This window comes from Cyprinus carpio, unplaced genomic scaffold (assembly GCF_018340385.1).
Source record: "Cyprinus carpio isolate SPL01 unplaced genomic scaffold, ASM1834038v1 S000006493, whole genome shotgun sequence".
Taxonomy (NCBI): Eukaryota; Metazoa; Chordata; class Actinopteri; order Cypriniformes; family Cyprinidae; genus Cyprinus; species Cyprinus carpio.
Window position 1 is genome coordinate 492,533 of NW_024879166.1, and position 27,968 is coordinate 520,500.

Here is a 27,968-nt window from a genome sequence, read left to right on the forward strand (position 1 = left end):
TTTTTGGTGTCGTTTTTAACGGCGGGTTTGTCTCCCTCTCTGGTTTTGGTTTTTGATTTAAGGGCGGGTTTGTCCCCTTTTTGGGTTTGGTGTCGTTTAAAAGGGGGGGTTTTGTCCCCTTGCTGGGGGGTCGATTTTAAGGCGGGGTTTTGCTCCCTCTGTGGTTAGGTTGATGTTAGGCAGGGTTTTTGTCTCCTTCTCTGGTTTGGTGTCGATTTTAAGGGCGTGTCTTTTCCCCCCCTCTGCTGGTTTAGTGCTGAGTTAACAGCGGGTTTGTCCCCTCTGCGGGTTTGTTGATTTTAAACGCGGGTTGTTCTCTCGCGGTTTGGTTGATTTAACGGGGGGGGTTTGTCTCCCTCTGTTTTTGTGTTTATTTAAGAGCAGGGTTTTTTCCCCCTTGGGGGTTTGGGGGTCGATGTTAACGGGGGGGTTATCTCCCTCGCGGTTAGTTTTTATTTTAACAGGGGGGTTTTGTCCCCCTCTGCTTTTTAGTGCTGATGTTAACGGGGGGGTTTTTGTCTCCCCTGCGGTTTTGTGTTTTTTAAACAGGGGGGTTTTGTCTCCCTCTCGGGTTTAGTTTGATTTAAAGGGGGTTTTGTCTCCCCTGCTGTTTATGCTGATGTTAACAGGGGGGTTTGTCTCCCTTCTTTTTTGGGTTTTGAAGAGTTTTTGAGGCAGTAGAGCGCAGGTACCGCTTGTGATGACAAACTTTGGACAGCACCAATGTTCACATAAGGGGTGTTGGACTAAGCAGGTAAACAGTGTGGGGCCCCTTTACTATAGTTTAATGACCCAAATGTGGAGAAAAACCTCTCGCCTGTTGGCTGCTTTCCTCAAAAGATATGAGAAATATACACATTTAAGGATTTTACTTCAAAAAAAAAACTTCATGACATTTTTTTCTTTGGTTTGGGGGGAAAAATAAAAAAACATTTTTTCCTTTAAAGAAATAAAGAAATTAAAATATAGGGTGAGGAGGTTATGATAAAAAAGGGAATAACTTATGGGGGACTCTTTTTGCTGCTGGAGTCATTGTTTTTATCTCAATGAAGAATTTTACTTTTTTATCTTTTTTATATACTCTTCTTTTTTTTTTCTTCTCTTTTCCTTTTTGCCCCGTAATACCCCCAAATTCAGGAAACCGCATTCCCCCGAAGTGATTGTGAAATTACTGAAGCACATCTGATAAAAACCGCCAAAAAAGATATTATTTTTTGTTTGTGTTTTTTTTTAAAAATTTTTTTTCAACCCTCACGGGATTTGTTCCCTTCTGAGATATAAAAGCAGTTTTTCAGAAATTTTGGCCCCAGGTTAAAGTGTTGTTTAAACTCATTTTGGACCGGGGCCAAGAGGTTGGGGGAAATTGTTTAAAAATTTTTGGGCCTTCTCAAAGTTATCTTTTTTTGGTAAAAGTTTAAAAAAAATTTGTGAAATTTACAGGATGGATTCTAATAACTAAATTTATTAAAACCCTTTTAAACGGTTTCACATTTATAAAGTACAAGTATGCTTTGCTCAAAGTGTTAAATTAAATTTTTTTGGTTGATTGATCCCTGTAAAAAGTGGTATGATTCACTGGTTTTAAGCGTTTTTGATACCATGGACATAATGTCTTTTTTCCCCTTTTAGAAATCAGTATCAGGGGCACGGGCTTAGAGGGATCGCTCTTTCAAAGAAGGTCTTTCTGTAGAGCAAAAAAGGTTTTCCCTCATCTCCCCCCAAATTATTAGGGAGTACTCAGGCTCTATTCGGGGCCCTCTTTCTTTAATTTATATATGGCCCTCTGGGGATATCGGGAAAGGGAATTCTTTGTTTTTGGGGGAGAGTGGGCAGGGGCAGGGGGGGGAGAGGGGGGAGGAATGGGGTCGAAATGGAAAGGAAGGGTTTTTTGTTTCTGGAAAGTCTGCCCTTTTTCCCCAAACGTTGTATTGTTTTGGGGTTTTGGGGGTGGATCTGTTTTGTGTGATTTCCTAGTTTACTGGTTTTCAAAAAAAATTTCTAAGGAATTACTCCTTTCCCCCGTTTTTTTTTTGGGTTTTAAAAGTCTTTTTTTTTTCCTGTTCGCACTTTAAGAGGAAAGAAGGGGGCATGTCATTGCGGGGCTCAGGCGACCCCAAACCCCATCCCTTCGCGGGGCTTTTGGTGCCGCTGCCAGCCCCCTCGAGGGGAAAACTCAAATGCCCCCTTTCGGTCGGATTATTTCCCTTTCCCCCCACGGAGCTCCCAAAACCCACCAAACCCTTGACTGGGGGAGACATTTCCCCCGGGTGCGGAGACCTTCGATCCCGATCCAAAACCCCACGGCGTCCCCTGACCGCCAGGCCCCTTTCGAGTTCCGACCCCATGGTCCCGGTCCCTGACCGCCAGGCCCCCCCAAATGGGAAACCTGGGGGCCATTTCCCTTTTATGCCTAAGGCCTTCGAGCGCCCACCCCCTTCTTTTTGTTTTATGGGGGGGTTTGGTCACCCTTGGGAGGGGGGTTAGTCAGTTTTTTTTCTCCGGTTGAGTTTTTTTCCCCAGGTTTTTCCCTAGGGGGTTGTTCATTGTTCCAGGGCCCTGTCCCCCCTCACTTTTTGTGTTTTTAAAACCTTTTCAGTGGGGGTTTTAAAAATTTTAGTGGCCCCCGGAGTGAATTTTCAGGCGAACCTTTTTTTTAAAAGGGTTTCCTTTACTGCTTCCATGGCGAGCACGGGTTTTTAAAGTGCACACTGCGGCTAGATAACCTTTTGACGGGATCCTTTTTTTTAATTTTTCCCTTTTTTAATTAAAAATTAAACTTTTTTTCACATATGTGTAATAGTTTTTTTCTCATTTAAAAACCTTTTAAAGATCTTGAGCGGGTCGTAAGTGGTTGGGCCCGCCCCCATTTTTGTTCATTCAGAGAGTCCGTTCGATTTACAGCACAAATTCATAAATTTTCCCCAAATCAAGTAAAAAGGGGGTACCTGGGAGAGAATAAGTAACTTTACAGTTTCTTACACTAGTGTACAATAAAAAAACACATCTGCTAAGAATTTAACGGATTTTTTTTTATTTGCTTTAATACTATGTGTTTTTTACAAACTCAAATGTATTTTTTTTAACTTTTATGTTTTTAAAATGTCTGAACCTAAAAATTATGGGGTTTAAAAACCGCTATTTGGTTAATAGACAAGTCTTGCACGCCTCTTTCGGCTCAGCCCAGCCCGCGCAAAGCACTTTTAAATTTTGGCAGTCTGGAGTCCCTAATTTCAAATCCCATATGGGGGACTGTACCCCCCGGGGGCCAGAAATAAAAAATCCCAAATTTATGTCTGCACCCCCAAAAGGGTTAAGGTGTTCCCCAGTTTTTTTCCTTTGATCTCTGTTAAACATATCCCGGTTTTCCCCCCTGGTTTATGGAAAAAAAGGCAATTTAAAGATTTCCAGTTCTCCTTGTTCCTCTCCTGTGTACGGACAATGGGCCCCAAATGGGGTTTAACATACCCTTTGGGAAAAACGTTCCCTGGAGTAGACGATATTTTTTCTGTGCCGAAAATAATACAAAAAAATTGTTAAAATCGGGCTAAAAGTTTTTTCGACCCCTATTTGGGAATATTTTTTGACCTTTGGGTTTTTGGGAAAATAAAGGATTTAACACTTTTTCCTGGGGGATTTGATGTATCTCTTTTTCCGCGCCTTTTTTGAATTTATGATGCATTCTCATTACAACAATGGGGTTTGTTCATCTGTTTTGGGAGCGAGACCAAAGGGACACCCTCAGAAAATCATTCCTGCGTTCATCCAGAGTCACATTTTGATTAAAACATTCAGAGTCAGTTTGACTGCTGAGAGTCTCAGTGTAAACTAAATAGAACAAACCTCACTCTCATTAGTCCAATACGTTTTTCAGAAAAAAAGGGGTCAAACAGTCAAATCATATTTGATGTTGTGTTCCTCTCAGAATAGAGACCCCATCAGAGATTTTCGGTCCTCACACAGCTTCTGATACAGAAAACCCAAAGTCAAAAAACGAAAACCAACAGGATTTTAGGAAATTTTTTCAGTTTTTGAGGTTATAATTTGACAAACCCTCTTTTTTCATTTTTTCCTTCCCGCGGGTTTTTTTTCGGGCATGAGTGAAATTTGATTAAAAAAATCCCTAAAAAACTTTAAAAACCTACACTAAATGTTCTAAAAGCTTTACATATAAATCTTTTTTTATAAACAACACAGTAAAACAACACGGGACGACAATACCCCTTTTGATTCAAAAGAGTGCAAAAAACCCGTAAGTTTTTTTTTTTTGTTTGATTTTTTGTTTTTTTTAAATATTTAAAAAAGATTTTAACCCGTCTGTGTTCTTTTTTTCTTTTTTTTTTACTTCTGTAAAATTTTCGTTTTTATAATCTAATAAACCCTACAAAAAAATTTTAAAAAACCCCAAAAAAGAAAATTTAACTCTCAAAATAAAACCCCTTTCTGAAGGCGACAGCCAAAATTAAGAGGCAATACATTTTTAAAAATGAATTGCCCAAAAAAAAATTTATTTTTTAAAGATAAAAAAAATACCCCGTTTTCAGTCTCACATCAAATGGTTCACAGGATGAATATAATCTTTGGAAACAAACTATCTTTAAAATTATTATTTTTTTACAAATCGTAAATAAACAAACACATTTTAGAGAGGGCTTCAATTTTATAGTTAACTTCTCACAAAAAATTAAAGCTTTTAAGTTTTTAGAACTAAGGGCATGAAAAAAATTCATCTGTGCTTGAGACGGACAGCCGCCTGTTTTGTGTAGAAGAACATTTTTATAGGAAACCTTTTCATGAGGTGTTTTTAAAGGGTGTGAGTTTTTAAAACCCTTTGATGGAGCAAACAACACAATCTTCATCATCACAAAGACAAACAAAAACAATGAAACATCATCATCCCCATCTGGGTCACATGTTTTCTCAAAGGTTTTAGCAGCTTTTATAAAAACAAATTCTCTTTTTTAAAATGGAATATAATCTTTTTAATTTTTATAAAATTTTTTTTTCTTTTAAGGGGTAGGGACAGACCCTGTAAATCAGAGTCCTCAATAACGCATCAAAGGGCAAGTCGAATAAAAAGTAAAAAAGCTAAATTCTACAGTGATAGTTAGGGGCCAAAGGGTGGGCGGATTTACAGAAAAATGGGAAACTCCTAAATCCTCATATATGGGGAAAAAGCCGTTTCACGAACTCCACTAATTTAGGGGGGGAGTGGATCTAACATGATTTCCCTGACCACATGGGTCCAGTGAAAAACAGGGGATTATTTTTGTCAGAGTGTCCTGTTAGACGGGTTTACACATGATAAAGAGTCGTACAAAACCTCCGCATCAAGTCACAGTGACTGCATGTCGCTGAGAATCTGCACTGCTGATGAGTGTGCATCTCTTCACTCTTTTTGTAACCTATTTTTATGCGGAACCCAAATTTTTCATTTTCCCAAATACAAGTAAAATTAAGTTTGTAGGAATGAGCAAAAACCCTCCCAAAAAAGTAAAAAAACACAAATTTGTTATAACGACTGCACGGGTAAAAAACTTAATCTGCGCGGGGAAATGTTCCCAGCTTCGAAGGGGTTTATTAATGATCAATTTTAATTAAAATTACTGAATTTTTAACTGTAATGGTTTTTAAACCATTTTGATAGCTGAACACACACCAAAAAATAAATAATAAAGGTTTTAAAAACAACGTCCCCAAAAAACTGCATTGTCCCCAGTGTTCAGTAAACACTGAAATTTAAATTTCTTATATTTCAAAAAAAATCTGAGAATGAAAATACTTAGGGTTTCATGGGCCCTGATTTAAAAACCATTTATGTGTAAATTTGGAAAAGCCCAGATACCTGAAGACTTCTGGTGGACATTTTTTCAAACTGAATTCTTTTTAGACAATTGTTATATTTTCGAAACCCAAAAATTCCTTTATAAAATTCTCGGACCTTTGCCCTCATTAAGTTTAGGGGAAAGGGCCCCAAAATCCAGATTAAAAACCTTTTCTTCCTACACAACTGCTGACTACATGAACCACTGGCTCACTCACACAAACTTTGTATCTGTGATCCGTGTTGCAGCGAGAAGCTTCTAAGCTATCCGTTTTCCTAACCTGTGATTGGGGAGGTGAGGGGGAGAGAGAGGAAATTTTTTTCATGTCAGGGGGATGGAGTTTTTAGATCATGAAAAGGAGCCCACAGTCACCGGGGTTTTTGACTTTTCAGACTTTTTTTGGCTTAATTCAAACTGTATTTTTGAAAATTTCATAGTTCAAAACATGTAGATGTGCAAAAAAAAAAGAAAAACAAAAAGGTTTCAAAAGAAGTCCGTTGTAAATTAGTCTGACTTTCGTAAACGGTTCATTCAAACTTTTACTTTTCAAAAGATTAAGTTAAAAGTAGCTTTAAAAAACAAGAACCGAATAGAGGTCCATCTATTCACCAAAATTCCCACTGGAATTTTGGCCTCCCGTGATCTGAGGGACCTTGACCCCTTTTTTACATGGAGTTTTTTATAATGAAACTTCATAGGTCGTAATTTTACCAGAGAGAAAAAAAAACTGCAGCTGTTGATATTATGGTAAGCAAAAAACATTTTTCTGTAGAATTAAAAAAATTTTCTTCTTTCTCTATATTTATCTTTTCGGTTAATTTTTAAAATTGAAACCAAATTTTTTTTTTGGGTTTTTTTTATATATTCCTTTTTTTGCGATATTAACTCCAAATTCAGCTAACCTCCCTTATATATGTTTAAATTTATTTTTTTAGACTCAACTTTGTAAAATCCTGCCCCCCTTTTTTTCATATCGCACATGCTTCGGCTCTGAAAGGTTTTTTAGGCTGGGGTTTAACACTTTATACTGAGACAGAACAGAACCAATTTCATCATCACCAAGACAAAACAACAACAATGAAAAACTCACTTTACTGGACCATTGCAGCTTTTTTCAGGTGTGATATTTCTTTTGATATGAAAATAATATTGTGTTTTACCATTTTTAATATACCAAATTTGATATAAAGGTGATTTACAAACAAAATTTACTTTATTTCTTTTGTTCAGCAACCGCAGGTCACTCTGATCAACCTTAAAATTTAAAAATGCCCGTGGTCAAAAAGTACTTTATGTCATATAGAGAGGGGTTACGCCTCCTTTTTACTGGTTTACAGAAAAATGGAGGCTCCTAAATCCTGATATATTATAACCAAAAAACCCCCCAGTCAGGAAACCCTCTAGATTTATGGCGTGGATCCAGTGATTTTCACTCTGACCATCAGGGGGTCCAAAGAAAATACGGGATTATTACTTCAAATTTCCTACCGGGTAGCACAGGGTGTTCACCCAGGATTTAAAAAAATTACAAAACCCCCGTCTCAGAGTCCCGTCCACTGAACAGCTGGGGTACTGCGGCTGATGATTTACTTTTTGTTTTTTCTTATAAAAGCACGTTTTCCTCAAAAATGTAAAGTTTTTACGGGTTTTGGTTTTTTTTGGTCTTTGATCTGTTTTTTCCCCCAATTTACCATGGATAATTATTCTTTCAAAAGTCCACATTTAAAAACCAATCAAAACGAGATACCCCTCCCCGGGAAACAGCGTTAGAAAAACTCATTCCTTTCAATCCAAAAATTTCACAAAAGAGAAGATTTCCCTTTTTGTGTCCCAAAAAAATTAAAATTATTTTTCTTTTTTTTTTTTCTTTTTTTCCCACATGAAAAATCTTAAAGGTTTGTTTAAAAAAAAACATTCTGTGATTGAAAAGGGGTGTGAAATGATTTTAAAACAATCAATACATTTCCACATTTCCAAATTTGTAAAATTTTAGTTTATTGGGAAATTTTCCCAAAAAATTTTTCTCCAATGATATTTACCTTGGTTTCCCTTTTATAAATTTTGTATGGGGGAAAAAAGTTCAGTGGAAAAAGAAACCACGTCATAGCAGAATAATGGAAAAATTTTTTGTATTTTAAATTATTAAATTAAATTTTTTAAATTTTTTCTTGAAAATCATAACAAAGAAACATTTCTTGAAAGATTCGTGAAGAATTCATTTTAATAGATATTTAAAAAACAAAATAAAAGACTGAAACAGTTAGTTTTTTAAATTTTAAAATTTACCTTGGGGGCATAAAAATACGGAAAAACGGGGTAGGGTGAAGAAAAGAAGGTTTTTTTGGTGTTAACATGGGGGTTTGTTTTCCCTTGCTGGTTTTCGTGGATTTTAAAAAGCGGGGTTTGTCTCCCTTGCTGGTTTTGGGGTTTTAGTTACAGCGGGGTTTGTCTCTCTCTCTGCTGGTTTGGTGTAGATGTTAACAGCGGGGTTAGTCTCTCTCTGCTGGTTTAGTGTTGATGTTAACAGCGGGGTTTGTCTCTCTCTGCTGGTTTAGTGTTGATGTTAGCAGCAGGGGTTTGTCTCCTCTGCTGGTTTGTTGTGGATGTTAACAAGCGGGGTTTGTCTCTCTCTGCTGGTTTGTTGTGGATGTTACAGCGGGGGTTGTCCTCCCTCTGCTGGTTGGTGTTGATGTTAACAGGCGGGTCCTGTCCTCCCCTGCGGTTTTGGTGTTGATGTTGAACATGGGGTTTGTCTCCCTCTGCTGGTTAGTGTTGAGGTTAAAGCGGGGGTTGTCTCCCTCTGGTGGTGGGTTGGTTGTTGATGTTACAGCGGGGTTTGGCTCCTCTGCTGTTTGGTGGTATGAAGGTTACAGCGGTGTTTGTCTCCCCTCTGCTGGTTTGGTGTTGTGATGTTAACAGCGGGGGTGAGTCGCTCATCTCTGCTGGTTTGGGTGTGTGATGTTAACAGCGGGGTTTGTCTACTCTCCTGCCCTGGTTTGGTTGTGGATAGTTTAACAGCGGGTTTTGTCCTCCCTCGGCCTGGTTTTGGTGTTGATGTTAACAGCGGGTTTTTGTACTCCCTCTGCTATTTTGTTGTAGATGTTAACAGCGGGGTTGAGTCTCTCTCTGCTGGTTTGGTGTTTGAGTTTAACAGCGGGTTTTGTCTCCCTCTGCTGGTTTGGTGTTGATGTTAACAGCGGGGTTTGTCTCCCTCTGCTGTTTTGTTGTAGATGTTAACAGCGGGGTTTGTCTCTCTCTGCTGGTGTTTGTTGGATGTTAACAGCGGGGTTTTGTCTCCCTCTGCTGGTTTGGTGTGTGATGTTAACAGCGGGGTTTGTCTCCCTCTGCTGTTTTGTTGTAGAATGTTAACAGCGGGTATTTAGTCTCTCTCATGCTGGTTTGTTGTTGATGTTAACAGCGGGGTTTGTCTCCCCTCTGTGTTTTGGTGTTTGATGTTAACAGCGGGGTTTGTCTCTCTCTGCTGGTTTGTTGTGGAGTTAACAGCGGGGTTTTGTCTCCCTCTGCTGGTTTTGTGTGGTGATGTGAAACAGCGTGGGGTTAGTCAGTCTCTCTCTGCTGCTGTTGGTGTTGACTGTAGGAACAGCGGGGTTTGTGCTCTCTCTGCTGGTGTTAGTGTTGATGGAGACAGCGGGGGTTTGGTCTCTCTCTGCATGTTTTGGTGGTTGATGTTAACAGCGGGGTTAGTCCTCTCTCTGCGGTCGTTTGGTGTTTGATGTTTAACAACGGGGTTGGTCTCTCTACATGCTGTGGTTAGGTGTTGATCGTCTACAAGCGGCGGATTAGTCTCTCTTCTGCTGGTTTGGTGTTGATGTTAACAGCGGGGTTAGTCTCTCATCTAGGCTAGGTTTTGGTGTTGAATGTTAACAGACGGGGTGTTGTCTCTCATCTGCTGGTTTAGGTGTTGTGATTAACAGCGGGGTTTTGAATCATCTCTCTCTTTTTCTATTTTGGTGTAGATGGTTAACAGCGGGGTTAGTCCTCTCTCTGCTGGTTGTGTTGCGGATGTTCTAACAGTGGGGTCTGTCTCCCTCTGCTGGTTTGGTGTCGATGTTAACACAACGGGGTTTGTCCTCTCTCTGCTGGTTTTAGTGTTGATGTTAACGCGAAGGGTTTTGTCTCTCTCCTCTGCTGTTTTGGGTGTAGATGCTTAACATGCGGGGTTTTGCTGTCTGAACTAGCGGGTTATATGTCTCTCTCTGCTGGTTTGGTGTAGATGTTAACGCGTGGGGTTAGTCTCTCTCTGCTGGTTTAGTGTTGATGTTAACAGCGGGGCTTTGTCTCTCTCTGCTGGTTAGTGTTGATGTTAACAGCGGGGTTTGTCTCCCTCTGCTGGTTTGTTTGTGGGTTTAGTGTTGATGTTAACAGCGGGGTTTGTCTCTCTCTGCTGGTTTGTTGGTGGGGTCTGTCTCCCTCTGCTGGTTTGGTGTCGATGTTAACAGCGGGGTTTGTCTCTCTCTGCTGGTTTAGTGTTGATGTTAACAGCGGGGTTTGTCTCCCTCTGCTGGTTTGGTGTTGATGTTAACAGCGGGGTTAGTCTCTCAGCCTGCTGGTGTTAGTGTTGATGTTAACAGCGGGGTTTGTCTCCCTCTGCTGGTTTGGTGTTGATGTTGTGTTACAACAGCAGGGTTTGTCTCCCTCTGCTGGTTGTTACGTGGGGGTGTTGATGTTAACAGCGGGGTTTGTCTCCCTCTGCTGGTTTTAGTGTTGATGTTAACAGCGGGGTTAGTCTCTCTCTGCTGGTTTGGTGTTGATGTTAACAGCGGGGTTTGTCTCCCTCTGCTGGTTTAGTGTTGATGTTAACAGTGGGGTCTGTCTCTCTCTGCTGGTTTGGTGTCGATGTTAACAGTGGGGTTTGTCTCCCCCTGCTGGTTTAGTGTTGATGTTAAGAGTGGGGTTTGTCTCCTCTCTGCTGGTTTGGTGTTGATGTTAACAGCTGGGTTTGTCTCCTCTGCTGGTTTGTTGTGGATGTTAATAGCGGGGTTTGTCTCTCTCTGCTGGTTTAGTGTTGATGTTAACAGTGGGGTTTGTCTCTCTCTGCTGGATTGATGTTGATGTTAACAGCGGGGTTTGTCTCCCTCTGCTGGTTTGGTGTTGAAGAGTCTCTTGAGGCAGTAGAGCTGCAGGTATCCAGCTGTGATGATGAGCAGACTTTGGACAGCAGACCAGATGTTCACATAATTGGAGTTGGACTGAAGCAGGTAGAAATCTGTGCCGCGTCTCATTCTCTCGTAGTTATAATGACGCCACATGTGGAAGACAAACCTCTGCAGCCTGCTGCTGCTTTCCTACATGAAGAAATATGAACGACATTTAAGGACTTACTATGTCACAATAAAAATACATTATCAATGTCATTTTATTCAGTTGGCTGTCGGGGGAAAAATAATTATCTGAAATGCAAAAAAAATTAAATAATAATAATAATTAATAATATTAGTGATATTTTATTTTTTTTTATTTGTGTTGGTGAATAATTAAAATATAAGGGTGAGGAGGTTATGACAATTAATAGGAAGTAACATTATGGTAAGGATGTGCTTGTTGCTGCTGGATGTCATTGTTTATTACCTCAATGAAGGAGAGTGTACTATTTATCTGTTTCATATACTCTTCTTTCTTTTTCTTCTCTTCTTCCTTTTGTCCCTCGTAATACACACCAAAGTTCAGGAAAGCCTGCATGCTCCCAAAGCGATTGTGGAAATTACTGAAGCACATCTGATAAAAACCTGCACAGATAAAGATGATTATTTGTTTGTTTGTGTTTGTTTATTTATGAAGTCTACTAACTCCTCACTGGATGTTGTTCCTTCTGAGATCATAAAAGCAGTTTTTTCCAGTAATTTGGCCCCAGTGTTCAAGTGTTGATTAACTCATCTTTGGACACTGGTGTGTTTTCGAACTGCTTTAAGCATGCGGTTGTTCAGCCTTTGCTTAAGAAACAAGGCTTGGATGAAAGTTGCTTTAACAATTTTCGGCCTGTCTCAAAGTTATCATTTTTGTCAAAGCTTTTGGAAAAAGTTGTGCAATTACAGCTGATCACATTCTTAAATACAGCTAATTTATTAGAACCTTTTCAATCTGGTTTCACTACTTATCACAGTACGGAGTCTGCTTTGCTCAAAGTGTTCAATTATATTTTGGTTGCAGTTGATGCCTGTAAAAATGTGGTATTGATTCTACTGGATCTTACAGCTGCCTTTGATACCGTGGATCATAATGTTCTTATTTGCCGTTTAGAACATCTGATCAGTATCAGGGGCACAGGCTTATGATGGATCGGCTCATATTTCAAAGATAGGTCTTTTTCTGTAGAGCTAAGCAAGTTTTCCTCATCATCTGCCCCAATTATTAGTGGAGTACTTCAGGGCTCTATTCTGGGACCTCTTATTTTTAACTTATATATGCGCCCTCTGGGGATATTATCAGGAAGCACAATGTTTCTTTTCATTTATATGCTGATGATACACAGTTGTACCTCCCGTTAAAAGCTGGTGATTCCATTCAACCATTGGTGGAATGTATCTCAGATATTAAAAATGGTTATTAAAAATGGTTATTCTGTGTTTCCTTTTCTCTTTTAATTTTATTTTACATTGTTCAGCACTTTGTGCTATATAAATAAAATTTACTTTATTTATTAATTATTTTTAATTATTATTCATTCTTCTCATAGTTTGAGAATCAATACTGCATTTAAAAATATTTTGTATAATTTTTCCTCTTAATGTTTCAAATAACAGTATAAAATTCAGAACAATATAAATTTTTAGTTTTGGGGTAAAATATTCTGTGTCTGCCATTCACTGCATGATCCATATGAACTTGTTCATAACCTAGCAGCAGATATAAAACTCTTATCAAGGAGAGACTCACCAGTCTCCTTAACACTGAAGGCAATCTGACCACTTGAATTGTCAATTTTGCCAACTATTAAACCGCTCGGAGCATTAACAGTCACAGAGAGATGTCTGTCCAGAGCCACACCGGTCACCAGCTGGACCTGAACAAACACACAGTGAGCTACAACATGCAAAGGATTCAAGACCATACTAATATTTACATGTAGAAAGTTGTTTTACCATGAAGTTTAAGTAGAAGCGCTCGCCGAAGTGAGCAAAGTGCCAGTAGCACTGGAGGTCTCCAGCATGCAGCATGATGGAAAAGTCATACTGATCGGCTCCCCAGAAAAGCTCCTGATCAGAAAGCTCTGGATGAGGGTCCTTCAGCGCTCCACTGTTGCTCAACCCAAATAATAACAGAAGCCAAACCAGATAAAAGCCTTTCTGTAACATTTCAAATGTGAATTATAACTGGTAATAAGCTAAATGAAACAGGAGAGCTGTTCAGTTTGAGTGCACTGAAGTTTCTGATAATGATTAACTCTGAGTCAGACGTGTGACTCGAAAATTTGTTCTGCCCTTTACACATGGGAAAATCCAAGTTAGGCCACAGGTGCTCTGGAAAACACTTCTGAAGTGCCCTCACAGCGTTTGTTTACAACACATCTTGAATCCTCATACTTACTTGAAAAAAAGGTTTAATTAGCTAGGCCTACTTTGTGCTAAAACTATGTAAAAAAATGTTATTATTATTATACAATATATTTTACAATTAATACAATTTACATTCAATATACAGTTATTTATTGTTTTTAGGAATGAACAGCTCTTCTTCTTTTCTCCTCCAGAAGGCAATCAAGAGGATTTTTCGCTCTATGAGAGCAACACACAGTGCTTAACATATTTATTAGGCCACCACCCAATGTAAGGTTTGTCAAGTCAAGTCAAGTCACCTTTATTTATATACTGTAGCGCTTTAAACAAAACAGTTTGTGTGAAAGCAACTGAACAACATTAATTAGGAAAACAGTGTCAATAATGCAAAATGACAGTTAAAGGCAGTTCATCATTGAATTCAGTGATGTCCTCATGCAGCTCAGTTCAGTTTAAATAGTATCTGTGCAATCTTTTGCAATCAAGTCAACGATATCGCTGTAAATGAAGTGTCCCCAACTAAGCAAGCCAGAGGCGACAGTGGCAAGGAACCAAAACTTCATCGGTGACAGAATGGAGAAAAAACCTTGGGAGAAACCAGGCTCAGTCGGGTGGTCAGTTCTCCTCTGACCAGACGAAACCAGCAGTTCAATTCCAGGCTGCAGCAAAGTCAGATTGTACAGAAGAATCATCTGTTTCCTGTGGTCTTGTCCCGGTGGTCGTCTGAGACAAGGTCTTTACAGGGGATCTGTCTCTGGGGCTCTAGTTGTCATGGTCTCCGCTGTCTTTCAGGGCTGTAGAGGTCCTCTCTAGGTGCTGATCCACCATCTGGTCTAGATACGTACTCTAGGTCTGTATTTGGATCACTGAGCTCCAGAAAATCAGTTATGAGACTGTCAGCACACTCTCAACAGATAAATAATTTCTTCTTTAATTGTCTGTAGTTTTAAACTTTCAAATTGTAACTGGTTTCCTACCAATCATGTCTTTTTCTCTTTTTAGTTTAAGAGAACATGTAAGTGTAAGTGTGAGCAGCTATTAGTTGATGATTCTTTTTTCTTCTTCTCTAATTAGTAAAGATGTTGAGTTTGTGTTTCATATTGTTATTATTATTATTATTATTATTACTTGAGTTTATGCATAAACATACCCAGTCACAGCTGCATGACTTTCTATCACATACTACTTTTGGCCTTCATAAACAACTGATTTTACATAAACAGATGTAAGGAGACACATAAACTCTAAACTGTATTTCAGATGCTGTCAGATCCTACAGCCTCATCTGCAGAGAGACACTGACACTCAGTCACACCAAAATACACATAATGATGGACTTGCAGGCATCATAGAGGATTATGAAAATACAGCATTTCATTTGAACTTGGTCTTCATTTCACTATTTTCTGTTTCTATTTTGTTTTACTTCTTTAACTATTTATTTATGTTCAATGTCAGTTGTCAGTTATTAATATATTCTGCTAATAACTGTTGTTAGAGCACTGTAATTTCTGATACAATTTCACATATCATTAAAATAAATAAATAAATAAATACCTAATATACTTAATAACTAAATAACTGACACAGCATGCGGTTGTTGTTGTTGTTGTTAATTAATAATTCTATTTTATTGATTATATAAACATACTAATATACTGATATTAATGAAAATAAACTATCATTAGGTTATTTATAACGCCATTAAGGTCCTACAGCATTTTCAAAGCATGGCTCTTTATAGAACACTAACAGAAGGGTTCTGTTTGGCAGGAAAGGGGTTCTGCTATTGTTACAACCTGAAGAATCATTTTCTGGTACTGTTTAGATCCATTTTTCTGTGCACACTTTCATTTCTGGCACCAGGGAGTCCTTGGGGGGTGCAACTGCACCGGGCCCCGCAGCGAACGAACCGAGCACTGTAGAAAGTTCCTAGATCACATGTAATTTTCAAAAATGTTTCATAAAGTTTTTATTTACTTTGTTGTTTTTATTTTTTCTGTAAAAAAATACACAAATGAATGAATGGGTGAATGAATTAATGTTTTAGCTAATTAATTAATTAATGTTTGAATGAATAAATGAATGATCGAATGAATGAATGACAGTCAGAGTGTGTGCATTTTAATTTTGAGTGTGTATGTTAGACAGAATTTAAAAAAAAATAATAATAATAATAATAATAATAATAATAATAATAATTGGGTAAACAAAACTGTAATAGTGTCACTTGAAATGACACAAACTTCTTAGCCCCGCCCCTACAGTCCTCTAACTGTTTATTCTATTTGTGCCTGTGGATCCAGAACCAGAGAGAGACATCCAGAAGAGGAGATCGGTCTTCCTCCTGACAGAGTGCAGGTTTTGAAAATAATTATATTAGAACACTAAACACACACTTATTTCTGGTGCCTACATGAATTGTAATAAATTCTTTTAATATTGTTTTCTACAATACCATTCAAAAGTTTGGAGTTTGGAAAAGTTTGGGAAAAACTGGACACAATAAATTGATCAAACATGACAGTAATATCATTTATAATTGTTAAGAAAAAAATCAAATAAATGCTGTTCTTGTGAACTTTCTGTTCATCGTAGATTCCTGGGAAAAATGTGTGACGTTTCCACAAAAATATTCAGCAGCACAGCTGTTTTCAACATTAATAATTATCAGAAGAGTTTCTGAGGAGCAAATCAGTATATTAGAATGATTTCTGAAGATCATGTGACACTGAAGTCTGGAGTTATAGTGCTGAAAATACAGCTTTGATCACAGGAATAAATTATATTTTTAAATATATTAGTCTAGATAACAGTTATTTGAAATTGTAATGATATTTTACAATATTACTGTTTTTACTGTATATTTGATCAAATTAATGCAGCCTTGGTAAGCACTGAGACTTCTTTACAAACTATATTATAAGATAATTTTTAATGAAAAGTATTATAATAATTGTCATTTCATTATTACACATTACAAATACATTAATATTACTCATGTATTAGTAGTATTAGCTCAATAAATACATTATTTCTAGTATCTGCTTGCATCTTAATAAATTATTCTAATATATATTGATTAAAATATATTTATTTGAATATATTTGTAATATTTATTTCCAATGAAAAACCTGAGTTCGAGGTCGGCTTTAACTTGGAAAATCCAGTTTCTGGGTTTAAAGACATGCTGAATCGCAGATTAAGCAGATTATGAAAGACGCTCCGGATTCAGTGTTATTAGTTACTATAGTTACTAGAAAGTCAGTTTGGAAATTCTTCATGTAAATAAAAATTTAAAAAATTTTTTTTTTTATAATCAACAATGAGGATATCATTTGTCTTTTCTGATAAATATTACATAATAATTACTAAATTATTTACATTTACAATGAATGCATATGAAATATTAAAAAGCCATTTAATGACAGTAACATCTTGCATTTGACCGGTAGTGTGTATATATGTTAGGACATACGTATAACAGTATATTTAAATTCAGCCCACACAGTTTATGTACTCAAACCAAAATATAAATAAATAAAAACTAATAAAATAAACCTATATACGAATTTATTTATTTATTTATTTATTTTTACAAAACTTTTATTTTATTTGATATTTAATTTAAATATTAGCTTTTCATCATTTCATGAACCCAATCCACATTAGACATTTCTCCATTTGTCCACTAGAGGTCATCATCGCCTGACTTCTGACAGTGTGAGGGTTCAGGAAAAATGTTGCCTGGTCAACCATTTGAAATAAAATTTGTGTGTGTGTGTGTGTGTGTGTGTGTGAGTGATGTGTTTTTGTGTGTGTGTGTGTGTGTGTGTGTGTGTTTGTGTGTGTGTGTGTGTGTGTGTGTGTGTGTGTGTGTGTGTGTGTGTGTGTGTGTGTGTGTGTGTGTGTGTGTGTGTGTGTTTGTGTGTGTGGTTGTGTGTGTGTGTGTGTGTGTGTGTGTGTGTGTGTGCGTGTTCAGGTAATATTTATTTTTTATTTTTTTCAATCTGGTCTTTGTTTTAGTTGATGTTAACTATAATAACCCCGATTCAAATCACAAAATACACAAGTATATACTTGAATAAGAAAGAATGCAGAATTAGAATGCAAATGCTTTATTTTATTAACAAATATCACAAAATAAATCGACATCTTCATTTTTCTATGTAATATGAACTGAATGTAATTCTGCCAGGCACTTAATTTCTACTGACCTGACGAGTCATTCATTTAGTTTGATTGTTGATTCATTTATTTCCAGTGATGCTGTCTGTTAGAGATTTGCAGAAACATGCTGAAAATCCCACCATTAAAAACGATTGATTTTTGCTAGTATAGTGCAGCAACTTATGTCTGACTTGTGTGTCCTATAGCAGACTCTGCTGAGTAAGAGCATGACAGATGTTTTATCAGCTGAACAGATGTGTCCGTATTCACAGACTGTGGAGATCTATGAGAAACACTTCCTGACACTAAACTGAAGTGGAGATCGGGGTGAGTAAATATTCAGCAAATTTTCATTTTTGGGTGCACTATTCCTTTAAGGCTAACACTGCACTGATTAGGACTCTTGCTTTGATATTTTATTATCTAATGCAGTGGCTTTTATACTTTTGTAAGTGGCCAAATATTTCTAAAGGTCACTGTATCTTCAGTAAGGTTTTCTTTAGGATTGTGGTCATTTTAGGCTGGATCAGATGTTTAAGATGTTTAAACTACTCAAAAACACAATGTACCAAGTTTACCATCACATTACACCAATACACTTTTTTTTCCCACAAATGAAGTGCTAATGTACAAACTCTGGTCACTCTTATGTGCACTGAATACTCAATATTCCAAAAACAGATCATAATTCTGTAAGCATTACGTGTTATAGTTTATGACTCACCTCAGAACACACACACACTGTTTCTCTGACACACACACACACACACACTCAGGGTCATTCAAACACAGCTGAGGCCAGTCCGCTCTTCCTGAACGTCTCTGCCACGTGTCTGGAGTGCTGGATTTTGGCCGAGAGCGCCTCGAACACGTCATTCTGGTCCAGAGCCGTGGCCGTTCTGTAGATGAACATTCCCAGCGACTCCAGTCCCCTCATGCCCAGATTCACACCACAACCTACACACAATCAACAAAGACACATTTATATTATAGATAACAAATACAACTGGTTATGATCTGAAAGGGAATGTTATTTGCATTGACCATGATTAAAGCCATACAGTGCTACAGAATAAAGTATATACAGGTCATTCTCATTCAATGTATTATTATTTAAATGTATTTAAGAAATTAAAAGTCCAAAATCATTTCAACTCTGTCACAGTATCATTCAGGTTTTGTGTGCCTTGTAATAAATCACATTGTAAAATCACATTTTGTAACTTTAAAAATATCAAAAACACAATACATAATATATAGATATAGATATATAAGTGTGTGTTTGTGCATATACCTGTATGTATGTATGTATGTATGTATGTATATATATTTATTTATTTATTTATTTATTTATTTATTTATTTGTTTGTTCTGCACGGATATCACATGGATACAGTACAAGGAGGGGAACGAAACCCAATTGGGTTTATACAGAGTTCCACTCCACTTACATGAATAAACAAAAAAAAGGCACGCAGACAAATAAGTTGACTAATAAATAAAGAGAGGGGGAAAACATATTTTCAGAAGCATGATTATCCTAATGAAAGTAACTTAAAGTTACAGATGTTTAAGGGAAATAGTATATATATTATTTCACTAATTCCATTAAAAAAGTGAAACTTGTATATTATATTCATTCATTACATACTGTACACAGACTGATATATTTCAAATATTTATTTCTTTTAATTTTCATGATTATAACTGACAGCTAAGGAAAATCCCAAATTCAGTATCTCAGAAAATTAGAATATTGTGAAAAGGTTCAATATTGAAGACACCTGGTGCCACACTCTAATCAGCTAATTAACCAAAAACACCTGCAAAGCCTTTAAATGGTCTCTCAGTCTAGTTCTGTAGGCTACACAATCATGGGGGAAGACTGCTGACTTGACAGTTGTCCAAAAGACGACCATTGACACCTTGCACAAGGAGGGCAAAAACAAAAGGTCATTGCAAAAGAGGCTGGCTGTTTACAGAGCTCTATGTCCAAGCACATTATTAGAGAGGTAAAGGGAAGGAAAAGATGTGGTAGAAAAAAAGTGTACAAGAAATAGAGATAACCGCACCCTGGAGAGGATTGTGAAACAAAACCCATTCAAAAATGTGGGGGAGATTCACAAAGAGTGGACTGCAGCTGGAGTCAGTGCTTCAAGAACCACTACACAAAGACGTATGCAAGACATGGGTTTCAGCTGTCGCATTCCTTGTGTCAAGCCACTCTTGAACAACAGACATCGTCAGAAGCGTCTCGCTTCAAAATGGACTGGACTGCTGCTGAGTGGTCCAAAGTTATGTTCTCTGATGAAAGTAAATTTTGCATTTCCTTTGGAAATCAGGGTCCCAGAGTCTGGAGGAAGAGAGGAGAGGCACACAATCCACGTTGCTTGAGGTCCAGTGTAAAGTTTCCACAGTCAGTGATGGTTTGGGGGTGCCATGTCATCTGCTGTTATCATCTATTATTATTCTTATTAGTATTATATAAAAAAATATATTTTTATAAAGATATACGTTTTTAAGGGGGAAATGTCACAATATAACAGGGTTGAACAGACAGTGCAGGGGGATATAAAAATGCTGCATTTAAATCTTTAGAAACAAAATGTATAAATCTTTATACATGAAATTTGGCTTTTTTTTCTTTTCTTTTTTTTTTTGCATTACAAATTTTAGGTTTTAGAGCTCAAATATTATTTAAAAGCATAAATGCATAGTTTTACTTCATCTAAATTTGTAGCAGTAAATATATGTGTAGTTATAAACATGAATATCTATAACCACAAGTATAAGGGGAAATTCACACTGAATTTATTTTTTTCCAGTTAAAAATGTGAGACACAGGAGAGTAGAAGAGGAGGAAAGAAAAAAACAGAAGTGTAAAAACATGTGTAAAGATGTTTTTATTTTTTTAAGTTGAACAACTTCTAAATGCTACGTTTTTAGACCAGCGTGTCATGCGTGAGATGCTGCATCAGACACAAGTCATGAACTCAACAGCCAAACATGTCCATCTAGGGCATGTTTACATGGAAAATGACGTGCAATGGAATGGAAAACCATGAAAGATAAGTAAAACTATATATGGTCTAGAAGCATTCAGGTGATGCTCACCAGTGTCGAAGTTGAGCACTCGCGCAGCTTCTCCTTCCACAGTCACGGCGATGTTGTCTCCTTCGATGTAAGCGGCGCTGACGCGTCTGTAGGACAGCATGATCTGGAACAGCTTGCGGCTGCACTGCATGTGGTGCAGCGTGAGTTCACTCAGACGAGGCTCGATGTCTGTCTTATACGCGTTGAACGACTGGTGGAAGATGTTCTTCATGATCTGAGTCAACAGAGAGGAAAGTTCAGTCTCCCACCCTACAAGCTCATTATTACATACACACTCCCTCCACACACACACACACATACACACATATAGTGACAGTAACCAGGTAACAGCATGTGTCTCTGTGAATTACATGTCCTGTGACAGCTGTGTCTTGATATATCTTGTGTTTTTTATCTCTTTGTCACTGTTTCTTTCTTTAGCTCTTCTCTCTGCATTGAACATTGTTTCACCATTGAAACACCAGCTGACATTATTTCCACTACATTTCAACGTTGAACGTCAATTGTGTACTGGCAGGAGAGGGCTAGTAGAATATTGGATGAGAGCATAAAGTTTAAATTCGATTGAGTTCATGAGTCTAACAGATGCATGCTGGGATTGAGACGTCTTACTGAAGAGTTGGCCGTGTGTGGCGCAGGAAATGCATCATTTTGGAGTCTGCGTCGGAAGTGCAGGCCAGAGCCATGCAGCGGTTCCGGAACGTCCCGTAGATCTTCAGGTGGAATCCAGGCTTCGCTGCCGGCTGAGAGGAGCTGCGTGATTCCCTCACAGTGTCGATCCCGTACGCAGACAGATCAAAGTACAAACTATGTGCACGGATCTCTGGTGTAGGAACCTAGAAAGCAGAAAAAGATCAAATCATTATATTCTTGCTTATGTATGAAGCACATATATATATATATATATATATATAATATATATATATATATATATATATATATATATATATATTTTTTTTTTTCTTTTCTTTTTTTTTATGAAATCAATGAAAACATGCAGTGTGAAGATGGAATTTCTTAAAGGTACAGCAGCAAAAATCCCACCCATCATTTCAGCGTCAACATCAACACGGCTGAATCTCTGTTGAATTTTTTTTTTTGATTTTACAAAGTTTGTGGACTTTTCAGCAGCTCTTGTTCAAATTTTAAGGTAGCAAGTATTTTGCTAACTTTTTTTACAACCATTTAGCATTAAACATTGTTTCAACGTTTTTTTCAACTTTGAGACAACATCCAACATCACTTCAACCACATTTCAATGCTGAAGGAACATCACATGCCTGCTAGGATGGCCTGTTTATCCCAAAACCCAAAAGATACTACATTTTTACATGTACGCTAGTGTACAGTTGAAAGCTTAGCCTTTTAAAGTATACTTCATTTGATAGCGTGTGCGACACAAGCACACTACGACGTTTCATATTAGTTAAGTGTCTGCGCTATTTCTCATCAAAAGTTATGAACAATCTCAAAATATGAGAAGATATTTTGAAGAATGGTGGTAACCAAACAATTTCTGGTTCCCAATGACTTCCATTATATATTTTTGACCACACAATGAGAGTCAATGGGAACCAAAACTGTTTGGTTACCAACGTTCTTCAAAATATTTTCTTTCGTGTTCAGCAGAAGAAAGTCATGGAGGTTTGGAAAGACACAAGGGTGAGTTAAAGAAAACAAAATGTCAATTTTTGGGTGAACTGTCCCTTTAAGGCTCACAAAGAGAGTGAAAACTGGTAACAACTGGAACTGGAGTCACAAATCCTCAGTATTCAGAGCCAAGTTTCAGTTGCATTAATTAGACTGAAACCTTGCTTATCTCTGAACCTTATCAAGGTTGCTAAAGCTTGTTTGATGAATTACTGTATATATAACACAGACTAATGAAACAAGATGCTAGCTGACCTTGGTTATCTGCGGTAGCTAAACCCTCTATACCATCTGCTCAAACAAAAAGCCCATTTATACAAACAATTATACATTCTAAACCTGTGTAAAAACAATCAAATTATACACAGAATCACTGTTCCTCATAACATGTGCTAGCCTCACCTGCATAATCAGTGTTTGTTGCTGGCAGAAACAGACTCTATTATTATTCATAATGGCTTAATTTCCTAACCCATATTCATAAAATGAATCAGCCCAGTAGGACCCTGATGACCTCATGACCACAGAGCGCTCGGACGAACACTCTATTCATATTCAAGAACACAAATGAGAGATTTCTGAGAGTAATAGCATGGGAAGAGGAAAAAGGTTGCTACTGAGATATAATGGTGTGATACAGTATAATGATTTAAGGAGAAAGAAAGAAAAATGCACATGCACTGTAATGGGCCATTCACACAGAACACGTATTTGCGTCTAAAAAGATGCAGCGCTCAGTAATGGTTTTAAAAAAGTGCAGCACAGAATGCGTCCACTGCCATGTTGCCGTCAAATAAAACCAAGCCATGAAATTAATTCTTGCTACTGTAAACAAAAGCTTGCAATGCTTGCCCCGCCTCCGGGGGTCTTCTGATTGGTCTGCGTGTAAAAGTTGAACACAGCATCTTAAAAAAACGTGGCACTCATGTGAGAGATGTTGCAAAAGAGATGAGACGTGAGCGCAATGGTCAGTCACATCCGTCTAGCACGTTTACATAGAAAAGCAATAGAAAAGTAGCACATCGGAATGGAAAAACACATTCTGTGTGAACCGCCCCTTATTTATTTTTTTTGTCAAATAACAGTAAAAAGTATTTTAGTTCTGTAATCTCAGCATACATTCAAAAATATTAAAAACTACGTTTGCCATAAATTGTCATTTTTAGTGTTCAAACAAGTTAACTTCTTAAGGGAACAACTATCTGTACTCAGCTTTTATAGTGTATAGAATATAGAAAAAAGTATTTTGCTTTTTTATTAAATTAAATTTTACATTGATTTTTATTTAATATAACCTTGACAAAGGCGTGTGCTTAATTGTATTGAATGGGCACTTAAAGTGTTTCATATGTTTTTTAAACTGTACTTGCAGATAATATGACATTAATAAAAGTCCCCTTGAATTTGCATTTATCAGCTTATCACGCTACTAATAGACATGTAGCAACAAAGCAACGAAACTCCAATTTCAATTTCATGGGCCTTCTGAAAAAACTTTTTAAAGACTTGCATATAAGCATGTATGTACCTCACCTGTCTCTGGTCCGGTCTTTCTATTGTAGCATTGGCGCCATAAGCGCGACATGATTCCACGATGTAATCAGCGCTGATGCCCAGCACAGAGCAGGAGTCTCCACACGAACCGTCAGCAACTACAATCACCCGCGGCCATTCACCCCTCGGCATCTTCCTCAGGTACTCCTCGCTAAACTACAGGATCACAGCAAGAGAAAACATGAATCAAAAACATTCAGTGCAACCAGTGAAGAAAGATTCCCAATCAAATGATTCTTATGAGCAGGTTCTTTTGAGAGAATCAAAAACATGCAGCACGGTCAGTACAGTCTGATTCTCAAACTAGTGATTCTGAACCAGTTCTTTTTAGTGAATCAAAACATACAGTGTCCGAGACACAATACAGATTTCCGAGACAGTTATTTTCAGTGATTCATATACACACAGTGCATCCAGTGTAGTCTGCTTTTTTTGAATGTATGGCTCTTTGAGACTGTCCTTTGTAGTGAATCAAAGGAACGCCAACCAATAACTCTTTTGATCCAGTTCTTTTAGGTCATTCATTAAAAACAAACAGAGATGGTTGTTTTAAATGAAACAACAATATTCAACAGGCACGATATAGTCTAATTACTCTCATGTTCTTTTAAGTAAGCACAACATGACTCTGAACCAGTCCTATTTAGTGAATCAAAACATACAGTGCATCCAATAGTCTGATTTCCTAAATTAAACTAAATTAAATCAAAACAATCAACATACAAAGTCAAATTATTGAACAAATGGTCATTATGAATCAAAAAACATAATGTTTATAAAATGCATGTTTTGTGTTTTTCATTGTTAAGTACTAAAACATCATTATGTAGGACCAAGTATTGGATTGGATTTATGACTTTATGCCATTAAGCCAACACACTTCTCAACAGCAAACTGTGTTTAACCTGCGTAAAGGTCTTAAATGTATCAATCATTCATTTGCATAGACAGCGACAAGTAAAGACTCTTATTTATCACTGATAGTGTGTGCTCCTCCAAGCAGAAGGACATTTTCTTTAAACCAGACTGACAGCTTGTCACCCAGAATAGCTCTAAATGAAATGAAACTCAAGTCTGGTTTAGTTTATTGGATGTGAGCGTCTAGATACATCAGAGAGGTAGCATAAATAGACAGGCCTGAGAGTCCAAGGCAAGAGAAATCCATTCACACAAACTGGAACACTAACCTCACAGTACATGACTCAGTCTGACATACTGAAATGTGAAATGTTACAAAATATAAGCATGTCAAAAGTATGTTGCTTGCTCATCATGTTTTATATATAAAAGATATTCAGTATAATAAGTAGTTTTTACTTTTATTTATATTTCATGTAAAAAAAAAAATATTTAAATGTATGTCTCTTTAAGCTGGATCTTTTGAGTAAATTAAAAAACGCACGATATGTGAATAATACAGTCAGATTTGCAAATGATTTGAGTTGATATTTTTCTTACAAAAATGCATGGATTCGCTACAGGAGGCCATTGTTCACCTCCCAGAGCCGTGTGAGACACTTTTTTTATGGAAGGGCGCTTTTTATTTCACGTCTTTTGGACTGAAGCAATGCAACACCCGCTGACTGAAATGATAAAGCTTGAAAGATCAAAGACAATTTTTAATATTCCTCTGACTGGATTCGTCTGAAAGAAGAAAGTCATATACACCTAGGATGCACCGGGGATGAGTAAAACGAAGCCTAATTTAAATTTTTGGGTAAACTAACCCTTTAATGTGTGCACTTTTGTCAAATGTATGTCACTGCATACTGCTTGTAAAATAATATAGAATAGTATGCTACTCTGAACATAGTCCATGAACACTTAAGTATCTCAGGCTGTAGAATAAATACCAAAAGACAGTGATTTCTACAAAAAAAATAAATAAATAAAAAAAAATCTTTGGTTAAGTGACAAATTGCTTGGCCCTCAGAAGAACACAGACAAGATAAGATGTCCAAAGTGTCCCAAACAAATGCCTGTCTTGACTGAAAATAAATCCTTTTCAGCATGAGCAACCCATAAAAGCAAGAGCACTTTTATAGCAAACAATAAAATACTGCTGACCTTCACAAAGACCAAAATAAGAGACAGAGAGAGAGAGATCTTCAATGGTTAGCTGTCTGTAGCTTTATGAATGCCTTCACATTGCACCTGTTTAACATAATCACCTGATCATTATATGACAGACATCAGGCAATTAGTTAGCTGGCACTAAGTGTGTATTTAATGAAACAGTTTGAAAACTGACGTCACAGTAATTTCCTGTAAATCAGAGCCATCTGTCAGAACAGCTCAAAATGCTGTCTCATGGAGATAGAAATTCATTGGTGCTTGTATTTTTGTTCCTGAGGTAATTGCTGCTCTACATTTAAAAAAAAAAAAAAAAAATTAATTTTCAATCTTTAGAGAAGTGAAAGGAGTCATACCTGTGAGCAGAAAACACGTGTCCAGGAAACAGATTTTAATTGCTGAAGGTCATTTTTCTGCAAACGGACAGCAGCTTTATTGAGCTCCTCGGCTGTGACTCTGTCTGCTGAGTAAACACTGACTGAACTGTAAGGACATTGTCTCTGCTCAGCAAATCTATTGGAAGAAGTACTTCAATTATATTTGTGGTTTCTAAAGCCAGTGGCATCATCCACCATTGTGTATTAGTCAGTTTGTATTTATTTATATTTTATATTATTTTATTTATTTATTCAAGTATATAAGTAATAAAAATTATACCATATTTTATTCACCATATTAAGTGTACACAACTTCATTATTTTGAAAATGATATTTAAATGATTCACTATTTTAAATATGCTTAAAAGTTGATAGAATAGCAAGCATTTCTAAATCGTGAATATAATTGTTTTCTCAGTTTTCTACCATTTGACAACTTGAAATATAATTGCCTTGTCATAAAAAGGTCAAATTATTTTATATTTTGAAGACACTGGCTTTGATACACAGGATCTACGGGGGTCCTCTATTGGTCTAAACTGCACATTAGTTGGTGCAAGTTGGTTATTAACTGGTCAGAACTGATTATGCTGATTCAGGCTGGTCAATAGATTGTTTAAGATGGTCATTAGCTGGTCAGTGGCTAGTTTAAGCTGGTTATTATCTGGGCCAAACAGGTTATTAGTGAGTGTAGGTTGGTTATTAAGTGGTCCAACTGGTCATTTGCTTATCTAATGCTTGTTGTTAGATTGTATATGCTTGTCATTAGCTAGTTTAAGCTGGTTTTTTGGATGAAACTGGTTATTAGTTGTTGTATGTTGGTTATTAACTGGTCCAAGTTGTTCATTAGACTGATTAAGCTGGCTATTAGCTAGTTTAATCTCGTTATTAGCTGGGCCAAATGGTCTCATGCTCTTGGGAAACGCATCCCAGGTTATTTGCTGATTCAAGTTCCAAATCACAGCAAGCTTTTCATGCATCTTAATTTTGAAGACATGACTAGGTCAGGACAGGTGTAATAAACAAACTATATAATAACTTTAACACATGGTTCTGATTTATTTGCAAGCAACTCCGTAAGAAACTAAGACGTACCTTTGTACCCAAATGGACTTTCACGTCAACCTTTTGCTTCTTCTGCTCCAGGATGCTCAACAAATACTCCTGAAACACTCCGATTTTGGTGAAGAAGTGCTCGTTGTGCCAGCAGCCTTCCATGTTGTCAAAATCCACCCCCAGGTCCAGGAGGAAGCGGACGCTGCGGGGGTCCAGTGCGATCTGCTGCGGTCTGCAGAGCAGCGCGCTCCGGTAGCGCTCATCCAGGAGCGTCAGTTTCAGCACCTTGCCGGAGCGGACAGCGACCAGAGCCGCGGTCAGCCCGATCGGACCCGAGCCCACGATCAGAACCGAGATCCGAGCCCGCCACTGGCGGATCCCGTCCAGGCTCACCTTCACCACCACGTACACCAGCACAGCGAGTAAAGTACTGAGCGCGGTGTCGTACGCCAGCGTCCGGTACTGATCCACGGGGCTCTCCGCGCTCACCGCAACCATGCTGCGATTGTTCGGGGAACTGAAGACAACACGCTTCACTTGTTGAGGAGCTTTGCCATCGCTGTCTGCCACGTTACATGTGGGAGGTGAAGTGAACGCCGAACACGCTCCCTGCACGAGCAAGTCTCTCTCTCTCTCT

General features: G+C 37.6%; 3 protein-coding genes across 3 annotated transcripts in view; 1 reads left to right on the plus strand and 2 right to left on the minus strand.

Moving 5' to 3' along the window:
- The window catches only part of LOC109083683 (E3 ubiquitin-protein ligase RFWD3-like), a 512,102-nt gene that overhangs the window by 459,901 nt on the left and 24,233 nt on the right, over positions 1 to 27,968 (plus strand). The window lies entirely within an intron of this gene.
- LOC109072885 (transmembrane emp24 domain-containing protein 6-like) lies at positions 10,788 to 13,661 on the minus strand. Its single transcript, XM_042754314.1, has 4 exons — positions 12,923 to 13,661; positions 12,717 to 12,843; positions 11,412 to 11,569; positions 10,788 to 11,128 (listed from the first exon to the last, which is right to left on the minus strand). Exons 1-4 carry the CDS (start codon positions 13,133 to 13,135, stop codon positions 10,898 to 10,900), a joined length of 729 nt encoding a protein of 242 aa, XP_042610248.1. The 5' UTR covers positions 13,136 to 13,661; the 3' UTR covers positions 10,788 to 10,897.
- On the minus strand, positions 21,229 to 27,954 carry LOC122143725. Its single transcript, XM_042754325.1, has 3 exons — positions 27,371 to 27,954; positions 23,804 to 23,980; positions 21,229 to 21,456 (listed from the first exon to the last, which is right to left on the minus strand). Exons 1-3 carry the CDS (start codon positions 27,827 to 27,829, stop codon positions 21,229 to 21,231), a joined length of 864 nt encoding a protein of 287 aa, XP_042610259.1. The 5' UTR covers positions 27,830 to 27,954.